General features: G+C 52.3%; 1 protein-coding gene across 1 annotated transcript; it reads right to left on the reverse strand.

The window, feature by feature from the left end:
• On the reverse strand, positions 1-23455 carry LOC123413572. The gene is made up of 4 exons (XM_045106507.1): positions 22640-23455; positions 4415-4559; positions 2541-4346; positions 1-1018 (listed from the first exon to the last, which is right to left on the reverse strand). Exons 1-4 carry the CDS (start codon positions 23311-23313, stop codon positions 344-346), a joined length of 3300 nt encoding a protein of 1099 aa, XP_044962442.1. The 5' UTR covers positions 23314-23455; the 3' UTR covers positions 1-343.
• Positions 23456-23732: the final 277 nt, after the last annotated feature.

Below are 23732 nucleotides of genomic sequence, written 5' to 3' on the forward strand. Positions count from 1 at the left end.
TCAAAACAACCACCGAAGACCTGTATATATTTTACAAGCGTATTTAGAACAAAAACGAGATTCCAAACACGGCGTTAGTGATCTAAACAACCTTATATTTTTCTACAGAGGTAATAATAAATAAAATCTAAAAGTACTATTTCAGTTCAAATGAAATTCGCCTACATTGGTGTCATGAAATTGATACACTTTCTAAGAGAAGATGGAGCGCATCAAATACAAATATCATTCCTTGATAGCCCTTTCAACTCTGCAAACTGATTGGGGCAGGTAATTTTCGACTTTAACAGAAACGGCCCAAAAAGAAACGTCTCGAATGATATTCAGATCAACCAACACTACCTTAGGGTTGCCACAAGCCATTGTTGGACATATTACGTTGACCAGACACCTTATCCTTACATGATGGGCAAATGAGGCCGTAATTACCAACCTGCTGTCCGTCGACGGGGCCAAAATGGTGGAACTGGCTGTTGCACCATGTACATACTGCTGCGAGCATGCTTCCTCCACTAACCATCCTTGGTACCTTGAGATCCCATCCTGACTGGGCCAGAGGGCCACTTCCCGTCTGTGGTACATTCCCCAACACTAAAGTTGGCTCGGATGTCCTACCAAAATTCTGCCTGGCCATGCTCCCAAACTGAAAGGATCCAGCAGGAGGTCTAGAATTGGGCCCCGCCATGTGCCAATACTGAGAGGATTCAGCAGGATGTTTAGAACTAGGTCCGTCCAGGTGCCTAAACTGAGAGGATTCAGCAGCAGGCATAGAAGGTCCAGCCATGCGCCCAAACTGACATGATCCAGTCCGCAGATAATTAGAACTGGCCACACTCACTAACTGAGAGGATCTAGAAGGAGAAGAATTAGGTCGGACCATGCTCTCAAACTGTGAGGATCCAGTGGGTAGATTATTATTTCTGGCCAAGCCCACAAGCTCAGGGGATCCAAATACAGCCCATCCATAACCAGGAAATGCGTGCTGCTTCTGACCACCAAATCCAAGTTGCAACGCACACTGTTTTCATTATTACCAAAAAAAAATCAATTATCACATGAGTATTCAGCATGAAAGATCATTGCCCCAACAAACTCCAGCACAACAAAATTTGTAACACAGAAACAGTGCAACCTAGATAACAAAAAGGCATTTCATATTGAGCAACAGTTATGAAAACCAGAACAAAAAAAAACACCAAAAGTAGAAGTGTAAAAACATGCATGGGCTTTTCGTTTGCTCCGGCAAAAAACTAATACGGAGTGGTATGTATGTAGTTGAAACATGCATATTGTCCTCTATGTTATAATCACTGTTGGGTAAATCATTAACTGGTAGCTGCTCGGTTGGCTGGTGAGTAGGGGATTAATAGGCTTATCGCCTAGTTAATCAATTAATCGAACGATTTATCAGTTTATCGGCTACTCGGTGACCCTACAAGGTAGGGATTAATCGGCAAGTTAACTATTTAATCAGATGAATTCTTGAACAGGGATTATATAAGAATTTCATGAGTGCACATTTCATATTTAATAATAAAACCATCAAAAACTTAGAATCATACACTGGTTGTGCTTGAGTATTAGTTTATTTACGTTTTATTTGTATAGAAATGTGTTGTGTAAACAATAATATACTACCTCTGTACCATAATATATGACATTTTAGCAGCTATGAGCTGCTAAAACGTCATATATTATGGTACGGAGGGAGTAATAACTAAAAAATGCAACGAGTGATTCCTGATTCAACTACATGTCATACGACATATCACCAATTAATATTTGATATCCGATATTAAAAAAACAAATTAGAATATCAAAGAGGCATTGTATATTAATGTATTATTAGCACGAAAAAATAGTGGTATTTATTATTCTGCATAGAGAGTAATTGCTTCACGAAATTCCCCATCCCAAAAAGTGAAATTTATAGACGTTTGAATTGGCTGGTGTAGTTTTACACCCTACATAAACTTGTAAAAGTTGTGTGTTTGATTCCTTTAGCACAGTATTTAATAATCTAACCATTCCCATGGATTGAAATTCAATACTCCCTCCATGCCATATTAGTTGTCACTGAAATTGATGTATCTAGACGTATTTCAGTGCTAGATACATCTCTTTGACCGACAACTAATATGGGACGGAGGGAAAACCCTTTAATTAATGCCAGGCTCGAAACAAGCTTAGCTAGATTTAATCCTGTAATATAAATGTGGTGTACTCTTATCTAATTTGTCGAGATGGACCTAATCGGACCTTACATTTGGTTTTGAAAGAGTTATGAAAGCCTGCAAAATCATGTGAATTTTACCTGATCCAGGGTTGTGCTGAAAGGTAAGCAAAAAAAAAATCTTCATTCAACCATGCAGAACTGAACTCATACCAAGGAGTTATGAAAGGGAACAAAGCAATTACTTATTTAAGTAGGGATCAAATCAATAAAGATTCATTATTTTATGATTAATACACGCCAAAAAAATCAAACCATTGATATTGTGCAAGAGTTATGGAAGCCTACAAAATCATGTCAATTTTACCTGATCCTGGGTTGTGCTGCTCCTTGGGACATCACCAACAGAATGAACCAAAGTGGACATGCCATCAAAATTGCTCTGCATAGGTATTAGATCGTTGATATTAGCTGCAGCAAGCGGGGTGTAATTAGGAGCACTACCATTGTAATGATTTTGCATATCGTTACTTTGCTTTCCCAACACGGCATGGACAGAACCCATTGGTTCATTATTATTCATGGGCCTATTTACAGAAGGACCCTCCACGTTGGCATCATTTCTATAAACAAAACCATTCATGCAGTTGACATCAATTCCCTTGGTTAAGTTACTAGCTGTCAAAGTGCTTGAGTCCAGTAGTGCACAGCTGCTTGGAATGTTGGGTTTTGGATGTCTCAAGTTACTACTACACTGGCCAAGACTCCTTTCAGTGATACTATAGACATCATTATTATAATCTTCAAGAGCTTCACTACTTGTTCTGTTCTGTGTGGTATTCATTTGTTCCTTGGTATTGTATGCACGCTCTTTGTCACTGTTCTTTGCATGTGTTGAACAGGAAGCAAAAGAATCCACATTAATTGCAACATGAGAGATGGGGCATGTGTTCAAACTAGACTGGTACACCATGGTATTGTTCTTGTTGCCAAAAATGTTAGCTGCAGCATCATTACCATAACTAGCACCGATGCATCTGGCAGCATTAGAGGATCCATTAGATCCACCAAGGGAACCAGATACTTTATTATTTGAGCCAGAACAGGATGATGTAGTAGATGCACCATCATTATTATTAGAACTGCCAATGAAGCATTTTCCAGCAATGGATGATTGATTAGCCTCGTCAAGGGCACTAGAGGTTTGATTGTTTGCACTAGCAATCGGGAAAGATATTGTGTCCAGGCATGAATTAAGGTTGACATCTCTTGCTTTCACAGTGTTATTGACCTCGCCGTGCTTTGAAACAGAAAAGCCACGATCAACAATCTGGTCCTCATAATGTTTAGCACTTGAGAAGCTAGAAGGTCTGAAGTCATGGCCACTTCCCGTGTGATCACTAAAATCAGCAACTTCAGCAAAGCCGTTAAGCCTGCCATTTGGTTCATCATTGGATTCAGGAGCTACTTTCTGTTTTGGAACAGTTAAATTGGCATAATCCATCATATTGTTTCTGTATCTGCATGCACTTCGAGCATTTGTAACGGGAGGAACCTCTACCTGTCTACACCAAGCTTCACTGCGCCTACTGAAACTACCCGAACAATTTGTGCTAAAAAGTTCTATAACTTTTGAGCTATCACCCCCTTGTTCTTTTGAATAACTCCGATGCTGAGAACATGGTTCGCCTGCAGTCTTGCCCTTCTGTTCAGTTGGTTCAGTAAGCTCCTGAGGGGTAAATTGTAACTCTCCCAAGAAGTTGTTAACTGTCTTTCCTGATGAGATCTTATCTAAGAAAGCTTCAGGAGTAAGCCCCTCAAACCTTGCATGGGCTCCAACATGGCCAAAGTACCGTGATTGCTCCTGAAAGGTCTTGTGACATACAGGGCATTCTAATTTCCCATCGTTACCAACTTTTGATTCACAAAATTTGCTACTCTTTCTGCGCTTCTTAGCTTTCTTTTCATGAAATAACAGCTGGTGTTGCACATAGGCACTTTGATTCTGCAAAGTTAAATTGCAATTCTGGCACTTATAAGTATTTGCTGGATTTGTATTTCCTTCTACCGTATCCTTTGAATTGCAGGAATGGCTGGAAAAGGTGACAGAAGTAACTGGCAATACATTTAGGTTATCCACACTTGAACCAATTTGATGTTGAAACCCTACAGCCTGTGAAATACATAAATTAAACAAGGAAAATGAAGTACAAAATAAAATGGCATACGCTACAAACTTACGTCATCTTCACCATAGTCATCACTCAAGGCATGTTGTCTGGTGCTGTTATTCTGAATAGAAACCGTTACGGCCGCCGGATACCCAAGAAGTGACATAAGATGCACAGAAACTTCTTCACAAGTACGAAATTGATGTCCTCTTGGGCTGGAATGTATGATTTATAGTCTTAGCTACACTTGATAATAAATATATAAGAAAGAATACGTGCAAAGCACAATTTTCCTGGTGAGGCGGTAATGGCAAAAGAATTAACAATACATGGTAGATAAAGCAAAGCATATTGCTGAAATTCTAGTGGACAGGCCCAGACCAGCGGCTAGAGGACAACACCGCAGAGCCAGCTGGCGATTCACAATTGGAGGAGCACCTGCACGAGCCCTCTGAGCACCTGAGTCCAGCGTCTCCTAGTGGGCAGCTGGTCACGCACGCCGGGGCCACCTTGACCACGCCCAACCCATGCTTGTCTGGGGATCCGGAGGCCTCAATGGACCCCTCCTCGTCCACTATCCGCATGGTGCCAGACTCGCAGTCCATAAGAAGCGAGGAATCGGCCGATGACGATCCGCTGTCGGGGATAGCTGTTGGCCCGCGCACGTCAGCGCCTAGCATGCCCTTGGGCGGGCTCACGAGCGGGCCAGCAACCACACACGTCAGCGTCTGGCATGCCATTGGATGGGCCCGCGACCGGGTCGGCAACCACACGCACCTCGTTACGTGTTGGGGAACTGCCCACAACAACGCCCGCGCTCCGGAGGAGAATGCCACTCCAGAGTTGGGCCAACCACTCGGTCTTGCAGCCCATGTTGCCGCCACCACCAGCAATGACGCCACGCAGGCCAGCGACCCAACGCATGCAATGGGTGACCCTATGCCTACCACAACTACGCTGCGATAGGCTGCTCAGTGTTTCGCGTCGCCACCAATCACCCTGAGCCGCTCCCGGACGAGAGGTGCTACCTGGACACTTGGCGAGTTCCTCACTGCTGCCACCAAAAACCTGAGCTCGATCCTCCCTGCGCCCGCGAAGCGACAACGCCGGCAGCCTCTCACCTTCTCTCCGCGCCGAGGCCGCTCTGCATCGTCCGCCTCTTGCAGGGCCACTGCACCTCCAACTCTTGGGATCCTCGGACTCAACCAAAAGATAATTGCCGCATAGATGAAGGAGTGTGACGATGGTTTTGCAGCTCCAATCCTGATGGTCGTGCTATCCGCCATCACGGCCATGGTCGACCGTGAGCTGCCTATCCCAGAGGCGTCGCCAGCCATGGCGCCCATGGCCATGGTCTAGCGATGTGCCTAGCCATCGCAGCCGATCCCGTTTCCATGGATCACGACCTCAAAATTGTGATTTGGAACGTGCGCGGCGCACCGCCACCGCTCGCTGATCATCACTAGCGGCACCTCCATTGTATGTTTGCAAGAGACTAAGATGACTTTGATCTGCCCGTCGGTTGTCCTTGAGGCGCTTGGCTTCGAGTTTGACGAGTATGTGTACCTGCCAGCGGTTGACACCCGCGGCAGTATCCTGCTGGCATGGAAAAGTCGGGATGTGACCATCACAAACACGTTGTCTGCCCAGGTCGCCGCCCCCTCGAGACTGCACGCGCCTTGGTGGATGTCCATTGTCTATGGACCACAGTCCGACACCGAGAAGATCAGTCCGACACCGAGAAGATCGGGTTCCTACGAGAAATCTACGACCTGCGCACCACCTGCCCGGGCCTGTCGATACTTTGCATCAACTTCAATCTGATCTATCTCGTTGAGGACAAAATTAACAACAACCTGGACAGGCACATGATGGGGCGGTTTACACGCTTGCTCAAGGACCTTGAGCTTAAAAGGTCTACCGCAAAGGGCACAGTTACACATGGTCCAACAAGCTCGCCTCTACAACTCTGGTCCACCTCGACAAGGATCTATGTGCGACGAACCGGGAGGAGTGTCAAGGCCACTGTCACCTGCGGTGCCTCACCTTGATGGTTTCCGATCATAGCCCACTGCTCCTGGACTGCTCCCCGCTGATGGATAAGTCTCTGTACTAGGGTCTTTGTGGGGCTGCAGCACATGGTCCTTTGTGGGGCTGCAACACATGGTCCTTGTGGCTGTTAGGATAGAATCCTTGACCACCAAGGACTGGCAGTTAGGATAGCATCTTAGACTAGCATCTTAGCAGCATCTTAGACTAACACCTTAGACTAGCATCTTAGCATATGCTTGGCTGGCTAGCAGCCTATAAATATGTATCCCCAACCCCTCAGGTTGGTATGGAATTGTGTGAGAAATAAACCAACGAAAATTGTCCCAACTCTCCTAGTGTCATCTACAACTATCAATGCTCAGGCTGAAAGGTCTAACAAGGTCTAACAAGTGGTAGCAGGGCCTCGTTGTATTGTACCCTGAGCATTTCCTGCTCACCTCTCTCACCGGGAGCTGAGCAGCCCAAGCCGGTAGCAGCAGTTGCTCCGACTGCCCCTGGTTACCTCCCTCCCTCCAAACTGTCGAGCAGCAGCTCGTCATAAGCAGCCTCTTCTTCACGCAACAGCCCCCCTGCAGCAAGCCATGTCTGCAGGTCGCTCTCAGCACACGGCTACCTCGAGCACGCGGCGCCGGCAGGAGGCCGAGCGCGCCGTGGCAGAGGAGCGTGAGCGAGCGGCTACAGCAGCCGCTGCTGCAAGGGCGTCGAGGCTGGCTGCGGCGGAGCTGGCAGCAGCCAAAGCGAAGGTAGAAGCAGCCAGGGCAGAGGTAGCAACAGCAGCAGCGGAGGCAACACTTGAGGTTACGGCGGATGCCAAGGCACTCCGCGGCGGCTCCAAAAGCTCCAACGGCTCCGCGCCTGCGGACAACGACGCCGACGCAGACCGCGCCAATGTGGCGCGAGAGCGGACGACAGAGCGGGCAGCCAAGCACGCCTGCGCACATCGTGATGGCGCTCCAGGTGGAGGTGCGCACAGCGACGGTGGCTGCGACGACCAGGACCGCGGCCTCTATGAAGTCCGGACTGTGATCAGGGATATTGGTCCCGGTGTTGGGTGGCCTACCCTCACCAAAACCAACTATGTCGAGTGGGCCGCGATCATGAAGATCAGGCTCCACGTCCGGCACATGTGGGAGGCGGTCCAGGACAGCAACATCGACCACCAAGAGGATCGACGGGCGCTGGACGCCCTCATCGCCGCAGTCCCGCCCGAGATGCAGTTCTCGCTTTCAAACAAGCGGACTGACAAGGAGGCTTGGGACGCCATCGCCGCGGCACGCATCGGCAGCAACCGTGCTCACAAGTCCACACTGCAGGCACTTTGTAAGGAGTGGGAGAGCCTGGCCTTCAAGCCAGGTGAGGACGTTGATGACTTTGCTCTCCGTCTCAACACTCTGCTGCAGAAATTGGTGAAGTTCGGCGATGCCACCTACACCGAGGAGAGAGTTGTCGACAAGCTTTTTCGGTGCATCCCCGAGAGAAGTACAAGCAGATGGCTCGCTTGATCGAGTCTTTCCTGGACTTCTCCACGATGACGATCGAGGAGGCGATAGGCCGCCTCAAGGTCGTTGACACCGACGAGCCACAACCTCTCTCGGGGCCCATCACCACCGGCGGGAAGCTGCTCCTATCTCGGGAGCAGTGGGATGCCTGCCTCGGTGACAGGAAGAAGGGGGAGCCTTCTTCCAGGACAGGCGGCCGCAGGCGCAGCAAGCAGCGCAAGGCGCGAAGAGGCCCCCCGGGCAAGGCACAAGGACGTGCCGAAGGTGACGCCCGCGGAGGCGCCAAGGACGGCGCCGCTGGCAAACCCAAGCCGGCACAGGACAACGGTTGCCACAACTCTGACCGGCTTGGGCCATTGGCGCCAAGGAGACGGCTTTGTTCATGGCGCATCCAAGCATCGAGCTACCTTCAGCGACACCAGCCGCAAAGGCTCTCCTCTACCTCGACGAGCCAAAAGCGCACGCTCTTCTCGGCGATGGCTCCAGGAAGAACACGACTGCGGGGTGGTGCCTCAATACCGGCGCCACCCACCACATGACCGGTCGAAGGGAATTCTTCGCCGAGCTTGACTCCGACTCGCGAGGCTCCGTCAAGTTTGGGGATGCCTCTGCCGTGGAAATTAAGGGCGTCGGCTCCGTCATCTTCACCACCAAGACGGGAGAGCACCGGCTGCTCACCAGTGTCTACTACATCCCCGCACTAAGGAACTCCATCATCAGCTTGGGACAGCTGGATGAGAACGGCTCACATGTGCTGATTGAGCATGGGGTCCTACGCATCTGGGATCGCCAGCGTCACTTTCTCGCCAAGGTACCCAGAGGTGAAAATCGACTCTACGTCCTTGATGTGCAGGTGGCACAACCGGTTTGTCTCGCTGTCCGTCGGGACGACGAGGCGTGGCAATGGCATGAGCGCTTTGGGCCCTTCATTTCGAGGCCCTGAAGCGTCTAAGTGCCAAGGAGATGGTGCGAGGCCTGCCATGCCTCGACCATGTGGAGCAGTTCTGCGACATCTGCGTTTTGACGAAGCAGAGACGACTCCCCTTTCCCCAGCAAGCGAGTTTCCAGGCCAAGGAGAGGCTGGAGCTCGTGCACGGAGATCTGTGCGGCCCGGTGACACCAGCCACACCAGGAGGTCGACGCTACCTCCTGCTGCTCGCCGACGACCTCTCTCGCTACATGTGGGTGATGGTCCTTGGCAGCAAGGGAGAGGCGGCGGACGCCATCAGGCGCACGCAGGTTGCTACGGAGGCGGAGAGCGGCCGCAAACTGCGCGTGCTGCGCACCGACAACAACGGCGAATTCATGGCGGCTGAATTTGCGTCGTACTGTGTGCTGATGAGGGCATCCAGCGCCACTACTCCGCGCCGTACAGCCCGCAGCAGAACGGCGTCGTCGAGCGGCGCAACCAGACAGTTGTGGGGATGGCTCGGTCTCTCCTCAAGCAGAGAGGGATGACGGCTGTTTTCTGGGGAGAGGCGGCGCTGACGGCCGTCTACATCATCAACCGCTCGCCTACTAAGGCACTCGACGGCAGGACGCCGTACAAGGCCTGGCATGGGCGGAAGTCGGCGGTCTCCCACTTGCGGGTCTTCGGCTGCCTTGCGTTCGCCAAGGAGCTCGGCCACATCGGCAAGCTCGACGACAAGTGTACTCCGGGAGTTTTCATCGGCTACGCAGAGGGCTCAAAGTCCTACCGCATCCTCGACCCAAAGACACAGCGTGTGCGCACAGCGCGAGACGTCGTGCTCAACGAAGGGCGAGGGTGGAAATCGGACAAGGCGGTGGACGACAACTCAACGCCGACGTATGACGACTTCATTGTCGAGTACGACCACTTCAAGAAAGCCGGTGGAGCAAGCAGCTCTACTTAAGAGCACGTCTACCCCAGCCCCCAAAACTCCATCAACCCCGGGGTGCCTGATACACCGATGGCACCACAACCGGCGACGCCACATACTCCGGCAGTCACCCCTCCGGGCTCGTCTTCATCAGCACCAACTCACGCCGAGCACAGCCCGGTGAAATTCGCTTCCCCACTCACTCACGACGAGGAGCGCGTCGACTCGTATCATGGCGGCGAACCGCTGCGGTATCGTACGATGGATAATCTACTCGGCGACCAGCCGGTGCCGGGACTGGTGCCACGCGACCTGGAGGCGCAGCTACAACTCGCGTGTGAGGACGGCGAATCTCGGTCCTTTGTAGAGGCCGAGAAAGACGCGGCATGGCGCGCCGCGATGCAGTTGGAGATGGATGCGGTCGAGCAGAACCGCACCTGGGAGCTTGCTGACCTCCCTCGTGGTCACCGCGCAATCACCCTTAAGTAGGTGTCCAAGCTGAAGAGGGATGGAGTCGACACCATCATCAAGCACAAGGCTCGCTTGGTGGCCCGAGGCTTCTTGCAGCAGGAACGAGTCGACCTCGACGACTCTTTCGCTCCCGTGGCACGGATGGAGTCCGTGCGACTTCTCCTTGCGCTAACTGCCCAGGAGGGCTGGCGTGTCCATCACATGGATGTAGCTGGCGTGTCCATCACATGGATGTCAAGTCGGCATTCCTCAACGGCGACTTGAAGGAGGAAGTCTACGTGCATCAGCCGTCGGGATTTGCGATCCCCGGCGAGGAAGGCAAGGTACTCCGCCTGCGTAAGGCTCTCTATGGCCTACGACAGGCACCTAGGGCGTGGAACGCCAAGCTGGACTCCATGCTAAAGAAGATGGGCTTCGAGCAAAGCCCGCATGAGGCGGCCATCTATCGACAGGGCAGTGGAGGAAATGCCCTGCTGGTGGGCGTCTATGTTGACGACCTGGTGATCACCGGCATCAAGGATGCAGAGGTGGCGGCGTTCAAGGAAGAAATGAAGGCAACCTTCCAGATGAGTGATCTAGGGCTCGTCTCCTTCTATCTAGGGATCGAGGTGCACCAGGATCACTCCGGGATCACGCTTCGACAATCCGCCTACGCCAAGCGCATCGATGAGCTAGCTGGGCTGACCGACTGCCACCCAGCCCTCACCCCAATGGAGGAGAGGTTGAAATTGAGCCGTGAGAGCACAACGGAGGAAGTGGACGCTACGCAGTATCGGCGCCTTGTGGGGAGCCTTCGCTACCTCGCCCACACACGGCCGGACTTGACATTCTCCGTCGGCTACGTTAGTCGGTTCATGGAGCGATCGACGACGGAGCACCAGCAGGCAGTGAAGAGGATCATCCGCTACGTGGCGGGGACCCTCGACCACGGCCTCCACTACCCTAGGTGTCCGGGGGCGGCACACTACGTCGGGTACAGCGACAGCGACCACGCCGGCGACATCGACACCAGCAAGAGCACAAGCGGGATCCTCTTCTTCCTCGGCAAGTGTCTCGTGAGCTGGCAGTCGGTCAAGCAACAGGTGGTGGCCCTTTCCAGCTGCGAGGCCGAGTACATAGCGGCCTCCACCACCTACACTCAGGCGCTCTGGCTCACTCGACTGCTTGGTGAACTCCTCGTCCGAGACACCAAAACGGTGCAGCTCCTGGTGGACAGCAAGTCCGCCCTGGCCCTGGCAAAGAACCCCGTTGTCCACGAACGAAGCAAGCACATCCGACTGAGGTATCACTTCATCCGAAGCTGTTTGGATGAAGGGAGCATAGATGCGAGCTACATCAACAGCTCGCAGACCTGCTTGCCAAGCCTCTTGGGAGGATCAAGTTCCTCGAACTCTGCTCCAGGATCGGGATGATTCAACTCTCCCACAAGACGACATACAAGACTTAGGGCGAGAATGATGGATAAGTCTCTGTACTAGGGTCTTTGTGGGGCTGCAGCACATGGTCCTTTGTGGGGCTGCAGCACATGGTCCTTTGTGGGGCTACAGCACATGGTCCTTGTGGCTGTTACGATAGAATCCTTGACCACCAAGGACTGGCAGTTAGGATAGCATCTTAGACTAGCATCTTAGACTAGCATCTTAGCATATGCTTGGCTGGCTAGCAGCCTATAAATATATATCCCCAACCCCTCAGGTTGGTATGGCATTGTGTGAGAAATAAACCAAAACGGAAATTGTCCCAACTCTCCTAGTGTCATCTACAACTATCAATGCTCGGGCTGAAAGGTCTAACAAGTGGTATCAGGGCCTCGTTGTCTTGTACCCTGAGCATTTCCTACTCACCTCTCTCACCGGGAGCTGAGCAACCCAAGCCGGTAGCAGCAGTTGCTCCGACTGCCCCTGGTTACCTCCCTCCCTCCGGACTGTCGAGCAGCAGCTCGTCAGAAGCAGACTCTTCTTCACGCAACAGCCCCCCTGCAGCAAGCCATGTCTGCAGGTCGCTCTCAGCACACGGCTACCTCGAGCACGCGGCATCGGCAAGAGGCCGAGCGCGCCGTGGCAGAGGAGCGTGAGCGAGCGGCTACAGCAGCCGCTGCTGCGGCAGCAAGGGCATCGAGGCTGGCTGCGGCGGAACTGGCAGCAGCCAGAGCGGAGGTAGAAGCAGCCAGGGCGGAGGCAGCAACAGCAGCGGAGGCAGCACGTGAGGCTACGACGGATGCCAAGGCACTCCGCGGCGGCTCCCACAGCTCCAACGGCTCCGCGCCTGCGGACGGCGGCGCCGACGCGGGCCGCGCCAATGTGGCTCGATAGCGGACGGGGGATTGGGCAGCCAAGCACGCCCGCGCACATCGCGCTGGCGCTCCAAGTGGAGGTGCGCACGGCGACGACGGCTGCGACGACCGGGACCGCGGCCTCTACGAGGTGCAGACTGTGGTCTGGGATGTTGGTCCCGGTGTTGGGTGGCCTACCCTCACCAAAACCAACTATGTCAAGTGGGACGCGATCATGAAGATCAGGCTCCAGGTGCGGCACCTGTGGGAGGCGGTCCAGGACAGCAACGTCGACCACGAAGAGGATCGACGGGCGCTGGACGCCCTCATCGTCGCAGTCCCGCCCGAGATGCAGTTCTCGCTTTCCAACAAGCGGACTACCAAGGAGGCTTGGAACGCCATCGCCGCGGCACACATCGGCAACGACCGCGCTCGCAAGTCCACACTTCAGGCACTTTGTAAGGAGTGGGAGAGCCTGGCCTTCAAGCCAGGTGAGGATGTTGATGACTTTGCTCTCCGTCTCAACACTCTGCTACAGTATATGGTGAAGTTCGGTGATGCCACCTACACCGAGGAGAGAGCTGTCGAGAAGCTTTCTCGGTGCACCCCTGAGAAGTACAAGCAGATGGCTCGCTCGATCGAGTCTTTGCTGGACCTCTCCAGGATGACGATCGAGGAGGCGATAGGCCGCCTCAAGGTCGTTGACACCGACGAGTCACAGGCTCTCTCGGGGCCCATCACCACCGGCGGGAAGCTGCTCCTATCTCGGGGAGCAGTGGGATGCCAGCCTCGGTGACAGGAAGGGGGAGCCTTCTTCCACGCCTTCCTCCACGACGGGCGGCCGCAGGCTCGGCAAGCAGCGCAAGGCGCGAAGAGGCCCCTCGGGCAAGGCACAAGGACGTGCCGAAGGTGACGCCCTCGGAGGTGCCAAGGACGGCGCCGCTGGCAAGCCCAAGCCGGCACAGGACAACAGTTGCCACAACTGTGGCCGGCTTGGCCATTGGGCCAATGAGTGTCGACAGCCATGACAACCAGGCTCATGTCGCACAGGCGTAGGAGGAGACGGCTCTGTTCATGGCGCATGCAAGCATCGACCTACCTTCAACGACACCAGCCGCAAAGGCTCTCATCCACCTCGACGAGCCAAAAGCACACGCTCTTCTCGGCGATGGCTCCGGGAAGGACAAGACTGCAGGGTGGTGCCTCGATACCGGCGCGACCCACCACATGACCGGTCGAAGGGAAATCTTCGCCGAGCTCGACTCCGACGCGCGAGGCTCCGTCAAGTTTGGGGATGCCTCTACCGTGGAAATTAAGGGCGTCGGCTTCATCATCTTCACCACCAAGACGGGAGAGCACCGGCTGCTCACCGGTGTCTACTACATCCCCGCACTAAGGAACTCCATCATCAGCTTGGGACAGCAGGATGAGAACGGCTCACGCATGCTCATTGAGCATGGAGTCCTACGCATCTGGGATCGCCAGCGTCGCCTTCTCGCCAAGGTACCCAGAGGTGAAAATCGACTCAACGTCCTTCATGTGCAGGTGGCACAACCGGTCTGTCTCGCTATCCGTCGAGACGATGAGGCGTGGCAATGGCATGAGCGCTTTGGGCACCTTCATTTCGAGGCCATCGATGATTCCACTTCGACGACTTTTGGGTGCGCCTTGATGGGTTGCAAGACATTCCACGACAGGCACTCCGTGAATGACGCTAACCCATTTCAACGGCTCATGCAACGTCTCCAGGTCATGGGCCCCAAGTTGACCAGTTGGAGCGCGCACACGGTTGGCAATGTTCGGCACAAGCTAGCTGTAACAGCCCGAGACCGACGCTCCAAAAGATTCCTCTTTTACTCCGTTGCCGCCGTGTGATTAGTTTGTTATCACATTCATCATCGCATCATCCGCATTGCATCGGCACTCCGTTGCCGCCAGTTTTCAAAACTTGCATCCGTTCGTAGTTACCGGTTCTCTCCTTTTCGTCATTTACCATTTGGAGACCAACCACACACGCACACACCCACGACATCATTAAAATCTTGTTTTAAAAAGTGTGTATAAACCTTTCTTAGATTGGGTTGAAACTTGGTGTGCGGTCTTATTGTAGTGTAGATAGGTCGTCTGCCAAATTTCGTCGCAATCGGAGTTCGTTTGAGACTCGGGCCGTTAAACTTATAGCGGCACTATAGCCGGTCATTTTGTCGGACGTTTCGGTATTTTAAACACTGTCGCCAGGTTGCCCGTTTTCCCTCTTCTATGCCTAGCCCCTCTGCACAGTGCACCGAAGCTACATGCAACCTGGCCCAAAACTCCCCCGGTCCCAAACCCGGCGGTCGTGTCCGTTGGATCCAATTCAACCCCGTTATACCCCAAACCATCATCAGTTTGTCCATTGGACTCTCTTAATCTATTTTCCGACCGTCCGATTAAAATCGGAGGGTCCTGAGCTAGTTTATATTTCTATATATAGATCAAACCGTGCCCAACCCTAAAATCAAGGACCTTGTCACGTCCATCCATTCCTCCCCGCCGCCATTTCTCCACCTGGTCTCCCCTTCCTCGGGATCTGCCTGATCCAACCCAGCCGCATCCACTTCTCAATTTCCCCACCGCACCAACCACCATCCGACCCATCCTCGTGGTGATTTTCAAATTGAGCAGGAGGCTCGATCCCCAATCACCGGAGACCCCCTGCTCCTTGATTTCCTCCTCCTGTGTCGAGGGGATCCAGCGCCGCTCGTGGGGTTCCCTGACGTCTCCTAGCACCCATGCGCCGGCCTCCCTCACCTCGACCTCGTGCTCCTCCCGTAGCCTGCCCGCAGCTGCAGCACCTCATCTCCAGCCCCATGGCGTCGCCGTTCCCATCCTCCGTCGGCAACCTACTGCACCAAGTCAACCTCGCCACCATCCCATGCCGACTTCGCCCCAGGCCGGCCCGCCTCCGCATCCGGCCAGGACAAGGCCACCCTCGTCGTCTCCCGCCGTCGGTGCCTCGCCGTTGCGTAGGCCAGGACCCGCGCCGCATTGCTCCCTCCATATCTCTTTCCCCTGTCCTTTTCTCTGTCTCTCTCGCTCATCCCTCTCTGTTCGCTCAGCAGGAGCCCCGCCGGAGCAAGCAGTGGGAGCCTTCGAGCAGCCTTCCCATCGCCTTGCTTCCTCAGGCAAGCAACAACGCCGGTCACCCATTCCCGGATCCATGCCGTTCCAGCCCCGATCTCGCATCTCGCCGATGTGCCTCCTCTCTCCCTCGCGCCTTCTGGAACCGAGCCGAGCAAAAGGCCCCGTGCCTCTACGCCTCTGGTGTCCAGCTGTTCCCTATGCCCATGCCTTTCCCTGTTGTCGCTGATTGTTGTCGACCTCGCGTGCAACTTGCCAAGCCGCCACTCTGTTGCGTGCATCCGCATGGCCTCCGCCCGTCTCCTTGCTATGGCCACGCTCCGCTCTTGCTGCCACTGCTCTGCTGGTTCCAGGTGACCTCCATGTCCTGCTGGACCACCACCCCCTTGGCCGTTTCCATGAGCAGTTGCACCATCGAATCGAGGCCATGTACTGCTTCACTTTGTTCATGTCAAGTCTCGCAAGTCCCAGGGCCTTTCTGCCCATGACGTTGTCGTCCTGCTTCATCTCTATCAAGTTTGAGACCATCAAGTACTCGACGACCCGATGATGCGCCAAGTACCACTACCGTCGGCCATCGAAGACCATGGATTCGTCAAGTTCGTCACCAATCGTGTACGACCACGTCGTCGAAGACCCGTGTACCACTACTCCAACTACCGTCGCGGGAACGACTACTTCCACTACGTCCACGATGACCCATGTACATCTACACCGCAACGACTCGAACCGCTCCGAGATGCACGCTTCAAAGGTATAACCACCGAGACGATCACTCGTGGATCGAATGCATTGTTGTATGAGTTGCGATGTTGTCCGTTCGTAGATGCCATGTTAGTTGCAGGTACCCCATATTCATGCCTCCAGCACATGAGAACCCGATAAGCGGGATCACCCCATCATTCTTGGCATGACACGCACACGCTCCCAATTCGTTGGCACCGGTATCTCATCAAGTTATCGGGACCGAAACGTTGTCGTAGCATCGTTTCCGTTTTGCCGCCATGGTTCCCTTTCGTTCGCCATGGCGACACATGCTTCATAGCCTTCTTGCCAGTGTTCTCATAAAATTGCATGCATGTGCATTCATGGCATAATATCTTCACCTATCTTTTAACCGTAGCTCCGTTCAATGTTCTTATGTGTTAACCGACTAGAATGACGTCTAGAATCACATGCTTCACCTCTTGCCATGTTTAAACAACATTTAATATTGTCGTGTACCTAAACAGGAGTAAACTAAATAATTCGTATGTGGAGTTTCGTCAATATGCAACGAGTCGTTGCATATTGAGCTTCACTTAATGTGTAGTGTTGATTCTCGTGAATTGCCATGCCATGCCTTGCATAATTGAAATGGACATGCATCATATTAGGTTGTGCACATATCGTGCATGTGTCGTGTTGAATATCGTGTGTTGATTCTTGTTTCCGGTTTGCTTCGTCTCGATAGAGTTCCGCAAGCGTGTCGGAATGTGAGGATCCGTTCGACTGCGTCGGTTCGTCTGCTTCACGGATTCGTTCTTCTTCCAAGTGGGATCTCAGGCAAGATGACCATTTCCCCTAGATACCATTACTATCCATGCCATGCTAGTTGTCTCGTTTCTTTCGTTATGTCTCATTGCCTACCACCTGTTAAATGTCAGCCTCTCAACATTGCCATGAAACCTTCAATCTTCTACATCCTAGCAAACCATTGTTTGGCTATGTTACCGCTTGCTTAACCATGCGTTAGCGTTGCTAGTTGCAGGTGTAGTTGCTTCCATGTGATAACATGGGTTCCTTGTTATATCACCATATAATTGCTACTTAATTTAATGCACCTATCTAGCCTGGTGTTTTGTTCCACCTTTGCCGCCTTAGTTTCGGCTACCGGTGTTATATTCCATAATTGAGCGCTCCTAACACGCTCGGGGTTGTTATGGGGACCCCCTTGATAATTCGTCTTAGATTAAAACTGGTCTGTCAAGGCCCAACTTTGGTACTACATTTGTCTAATAACTAATAAAAAGCACAGGGAGCCGCCAACACCCGCGGATAATTAATCAACCCCCGGGCCAGTGCTCCTCATGAGTGTTGGTCCAAAATAGAGAACTGTGCAGGGCCAACCCAGGGCAACTTGGGTGATTTCTATCAGGCCACCGTACGCGTCGCTTATCCATCGTGTCTTGAGAACGAGATATGCGGCTCCTATCGGGTTCGTCGACACGTCGGGTGGCCTCGATGGACTTGTTTTACCTTTTACGAAATATCTTGTGCATCGGGATTCCGATGATACTTTCGGCTATCTCCGAGTTGAGGTTTTCCATTAAGGAATCCGAAGAGATCACGAGTATCGTGATCGAGGCTTTCTATGCGATTTGTGGTAATTTGTGATGGACTAGTTGGAGCACCCCTGCAGGGTTAAATCTTTCAAAAAGTCGTGCTCGCGGTTGTGGCAACTTGAAAACTTTGTTTAACGTCCGGTTCTAGATAACTTGAAGTAAGCATAATTAAAATATGCCCATTGTGTGCATAACCATGATTATCTCTTCTTATGAGTACTGTATCCGGAAGAGGACACGATGGGGTTATGTCTGACGTAAGTAGGTGTTCAGGATCATTCATTTGATCATCAGTAGTTCACGTCCGCTATGCGTAGATCATTCCCCTCTTTTATTCTTGTACTCGTAAGTTAGCCACCTCAAATAAATGTTTAGTCGCTTGCTGCAGACTCGGCACTTAACCATACCTCACCCATTAAGCTTTGCTAGTCTTGATACCTTTGGAAATGAGATTGTTGAGTCCCTATGGCTCACAGATTACTACAACAACAGTTGCATGTACAGGTAAAGCGGTACGCTGACGTGAGCGCGATGATTGTTCTATTTGGAGTTTCTTCTTCTTCTTCTTCGATATAGGATGGGTTCCAGGCCGGCAGCCTGGGATAGCAAGGATGGACGTCGTTCTTTTGTCGTTTGTTTTCTTCCGTAGTCGGACCCTGCTCTTCTTTATGATGATTGATTATGTTGTTGTACTGATGTGAACTTGATGTAGCTTGTGGCGAGTGTAAGCCAATTCCATATACTCATCTCTTCAGAACATGTACTTGGAACATGTACTTGTAACGATATCCATTCTTGCAAAACGACGAGATGTGCTTCTATCCCTGTCAAGGCCCTCGCGCCAAAATAAGGTAGGATCGCATCTTGGGCGTGACACTAGCCCTATCCCGTGAGCTGCTGCTACAGTTTGACAAAGACCAGGAGGACAGGATGCTCTCAGCCACAAGGAGTGGCTGCGCAAGCAAATCAAGGTCTCCTACTTGGGGCTAGCATCGCTCGAGCACACCATCGCCCGGCAGGGGGCGCGCATCGCCTCTCACAAGGACAAAGATGTGAACCTCTTTCTTCCATCGACAATGTTCCTATCGCCGCCAGAAGAATCGGGTGCACAACCTAAACACCGACAACCGCATGCTCACCGGCCACGCTGACATGGCATTTGCCGCCTTTGCGCACTTCGACGAGCTTCTGGGCATCGGGGAACTGCACGCTAGACCTCTCGCAGCTGATCACCCCTTCCTCGGATCTCCTTGAATTGGATGTGCCCTCTGACAACGAGGAGATCTGGAACGCTGTCAAGCAACTACCGGCGTGTACGACACCGGGGCCGGACAGCTTCACCTCCGAGTTCTTGCGCGCCTACTAGCCCACAATCAAGGCCGTCTTCACCGCCGTCTTTCGACAGCTCTATGACATGCGTGGATGCGGGTTCTCGCGCCTAAACCAAGCCCTGCTCTCCCTGCTTCCCAAGCATGCTGACGCAAGCTGCCTCGTGACTATCAGCCCATAAGCCTCATTCACTTGGTCACCAAGGTACTGTTGATCCACCTCGCTCCCAAGCTCGACGCTCTTGTCAGCAACAACCAGAACCCTCTTGTCAGCAACAACCAAAACACCTTCATCCCTGGGTGCAACCTCCACAACAAGTTTGTGTCTTCATGTTGGTGCGCCAATCTGCTCGCTTGCTGCACCAATTGGGCGAACCGCGCGTCTTGCTAAAGCTAGATCTCACGCGGGCATTGGACTCGCTGTCCTAGCCTTTCCTCTTCGAGGTATTTTAGCAATATGGCTTCAGGGACAGATTCCATGAATGGGTGGTGATTCTCCTGTCTTCGGCCAGCACCTGCTAAACGGGAGCCCCGGGCCCCCAATTTGGCATCATCAGGGCATGCATCAAGGAGAACCCATGTCGCCGCAGTTGTTCGTCTGGCCATCAACACCCTTGGTCGCATGTTTAAGCGTGCCACCGAGCTCGGAATCATACGCCGGTTGCACCCTTCAAGATCGATCCCTCCCATCTCGCTATATGCGGATGATGTCGTCCTATACGGCCATCCCCAGTCGGACGACATCGAGGCCGTGAAAGCAATCATGCAGCTCTTTGGCTGACCATCTGGTATTCACGTCAATTTCACTAGGAGCGCCACCACGCTCATCCGCTTCGATGATGATGGCGCGCTGCCCGTCCTCAAGAGACTTGGCTGCCCAATTGTCGAACTTCCCATCACATACATGGGCATCGCTCACCATCAAGCACCCCACCACCGCTCAGTTGCTCCCTCTTGTCGACAGAGTAGCAAGGAGATTGCTCGCCTGGAAGGCTTGGCTCATGAATAGAGCAGGCTGCCTCGTGCTGGTGAAATCATAGCTCAGCGTGATCCTGTTGCACCAGCTGCTTGTGTTGGCGCCACCCAAGATCCTTAGGAAGCTTGAGAGAATCCACCGCAAATTCCTTTCGGCCGGACGCGTCAAGGCTAACGGTGGGCACTACCACATTAATTGGTCCTTGTTGCACGCCCCTGATGCCTCGGTGGGCTGGGTGTGCACGACCTGGAGTGCACCGGCATGGAGCTAAGGACCCATTGGCTCTGGTTCAGCAAAACCGACAATGGTCGCGTCTGGGCTGGACTAGACCGCCAATTATGCGCCAAGGAGCAGGCCTTCTTCTTCGGCAGCACCCACATGGTTATTGGGAACGGCCACAATACCAAATTCTGGGAGGACCGGTGGATCAATGGGCGCTCCGTTCGCGACATCACCCACTTACTGCACGCCTGCATCCCCAAGCGATGCAGGAAGAACAGGACGGTCCCCGAGGGCATGCAGGCTCACCTTTGGGTACGCGACATCCACGACGTCCTAGGAGTCGATGAAATCTGCCCATACTTGCTACTCCAGCGCCTTCTCAAGAGCGTTACACTCTTCGTTGAGCCAGACAAGCTGATTTGGAAGTGGAACGAGGCCAACACCTACAACGCTAAATCGGCCTACCTCGCATCCTTCCACGGGTCGATCGCCTGCAACGACTAGAATCTCACCTGGAAGAGATGGGCGCCACCGAAAGTGAAATTCTTCCATTGGTTTGCCAGCTTAGATCGCTATTTGACGGCGAATCACCTCGCTCGACATTAGCTCCCGCATCACACAGCATGCCCCTTGTGCGACCATGCTCCATGATGCACCACCTCCTGCTAGCCTACCCCTTCTTGCGGCAGGTCTGGCACAAGATCCTCGCATTGATGCCCATGACCTGCAGAACGTCGAACAACGACAGTTCCTTGCTTGACTGGTGGCACAACGTAGGCATCCTAGATGATTTGGAAACAAAGGAACGACTGCATCTTCAATCGTGCGCAGCCATCCATTCACATCATCATGCGCAGGATCAAAGACGAAGCTAGACTTTGGGTTACAGATGGTGCCGAAGGGCTAAGGGTTGTGCTCCCCGCCACATGGGATGTACACTAGCTCCGTTTCATGACTGTAAATCACCTCCTAGGAGGATTGTAACTTCAAACTCTCTCTTTGCAATGAAATGAAACGCAAAGGTCCTTTGCGTTTTCCCGAAAAAAACTAGACTTCCAGGCAACAAACATCAATAATGTGAGAGCCAGCAACGCGGCTATTGGACATTGATACCTACCAATAAAAGGACAAATAGCCTTAAACAGAAAAATAATTCTTGACAATTTCTAGATTCAAAAAACTTAATGACGAGGAATAATCGTCATAGTATAAAGCAAAACCATCATTAAGAATAAAGAATGGTAGTATATATCCAAATACATATGGCACAGTATCTTGATAATATTTAACTGATTGGAATGCTCAAGTGTCCGGTGTTGCTTCAACCAACGGCACAATAAATAGAAGGTAATCCTTCTGTTGCAAAATGTAAGGCGCTAGTAAAATGTGGGTTATGTCAATATGACACAAAAATTGTGTCAATGGATTCTTATGTAAAAGCATTTACCAATGTTATCACTTTTGTGTCACATAACTTGCATTGTGTTTGTCTAACTGTTGGTTAGATATAAATCTCAGAATGCATGGTCATCTTACATTTTGGAAGACAGGGTACCATATATAGACTGTGTGTTACAACCCTTATTATAACACCATATATAGAACTATGTGAAAGAATATTGCCCCTTTATGATTTACCTAAGAATATAATGATATGTTACTGTCATTACAAGCATCAACACAAACCAGTCAGATGGTACTGCTGCAACGCGCAGAGTATGCTACTATGCATGCATTGAAGGTTGAAGGATATACCAAAGTGTGCAAAGCAAAAGAGCATATTTAATAGGCTTAAACTGTTAGTGATTCTATTTTGAAAACTGAAACAGCATCAGTGAATGCTGCTCAATGCTCATAAACCATGACAAATCACCAGTGTTTTCTGCAAACAAGAAAACTGAGGATAATGATTTAACTAGAATATCAATGTGCTCCTTTGGGACCATTTATTTGCTAGGTGCTTGTGAACAACATAAGTATTAACATATAACTCATTCCTAAAATGTACACACAAACCAAACCACCGCACATCCTTACATAATCATCATAAGCTATCATATAGGAGTATGCACTACAGGAAGAATCCAGATTGTTACACAATATAAGTTATGATTGCATTCCTATGTCAGATACCACCACTACTGAGTTATATCATTTACAGGGAAATCATGACAAGGCAAAGCAGCAAACCTCACGTAACGGATGCAATGCACCCAGGTATGGTGCTCCTTCCGCTTGAGCCCAATCTGCAGCTTCCACCCGGTAGGGAGGTGATCCCCAAAGAAGGCTGCGTCCACAAACTTCCTCCGCCGCCTCTGACTCACCCACTGTCCTTGGAGGCAATTGATGAACTCCATCAGCTCCGCCTCCGACATAAGGCCGGCTGTCTGCCTCCGTAACTCCTCGCCGTATGGGTCGACGAGCCCAGCGAGACTCACAAGATCAACGGAGACCCCCTTGGAGTTTGTAGTCTCCCGGTCGGGGTCGGGAGACGGTAGGTCTAGGGTTTCGGGTGGAGGCGGGGGCGAGGGTGGGCAGGAGGGGTCTTCACGGGCGAAGAGACGACGGAGATGGTAGGCGACGAGCTGGTTCTCGGGGTTGTTGCCTGCTGACGGCGTAATGGAGGAAGGGGGGGTGGGGAGGGAGGAGGAGGCGGCCGCGGCGAGGCGGAGTCGGGAGAAAGTCTGCTTACGGGACCCCGCGCTCTCGTTGAATACAGCACGGTCGATCTTGAGAGGCGGGAGCGGGTCGGCGTCGGGGCAGCTCCGCGGAGCGACTGCGTGGAGGGAGGCGGCGGAGAGGGCTTCCAGATCAGACTGCGCGAGCACGCGGAGGTCCACCACGGGGAGCATCTCTGAAGCCATTACCACCGTCGCGACACGGCGGCAGCGTGCTCGGGCGGGAGGACGCAGCAGTCGGCCGGAGCGGCGGAGGTGCCCCGATGCGAGCGTGCCGCTCTTCGAGGAGACGGGCGCGGGGGGGCGGGGGTTAGGCAATTGAGGGCGTCTTCGACAACTCTCCCCGGCCGTCAACTCCCAGCTCCACTCCACCAAATCTCAATAAAACACTCTCCTTGAAAGAGCATGGTTAAGAGCATGTTTGGGACGGACTCTTCTCCTCTTTAAAATTCTTCGCTTCACAAAACACAAGTCAAACATAATATCTACAGGACGTACTGTTATAATTAGTGGGCTTAGTCCATCTATAAATTCTAAAATCTTAAATTAAGCCCATAAGTAAAATGAAAAGTGATGGTATGTTGGTGCTAAAGTTTAGTCTCATG

The sequence above is a fragment of the Hordeum vulgare genome, chromosome 7H, assembly GCF_904849725.1.
Source record: "Hordeum vulgare subsp. vulgare chromosome 7H, MorexV3_pseudomolecules_assembly, whole genome shotgun sequence".
NCBI classification, from domain to species: Eukaryota; Viridiplantae; Streptophyta; class Magnoliopsida; order Poales; family Poaceae; genus Hordeum; species Hordeum vulgare.

Coding starts and splice junctions, on each gene's coding strand:
- LOC123413572 (XM_045106507.1), bottom strand. CDS start 23,313: ATGGCTTCAGAGATGCTCCCCGTGGTGGACCTCCGCGTGCTCGCGCAG. Junction 4,347..4,414: donor ATGACTATGGTGAAGATGAC/GTAAGTTTGTAG, acceptor TGTATTTCACAG/GCTGTAGGGTTTCAACATCA. Junction 1,019..2,540: donor GCAGCACAACCCAGGATCAG/GTAAAATTGACA, acceptor TAATGAAAACAG/TGTGCGTTGCAACTTGGATT.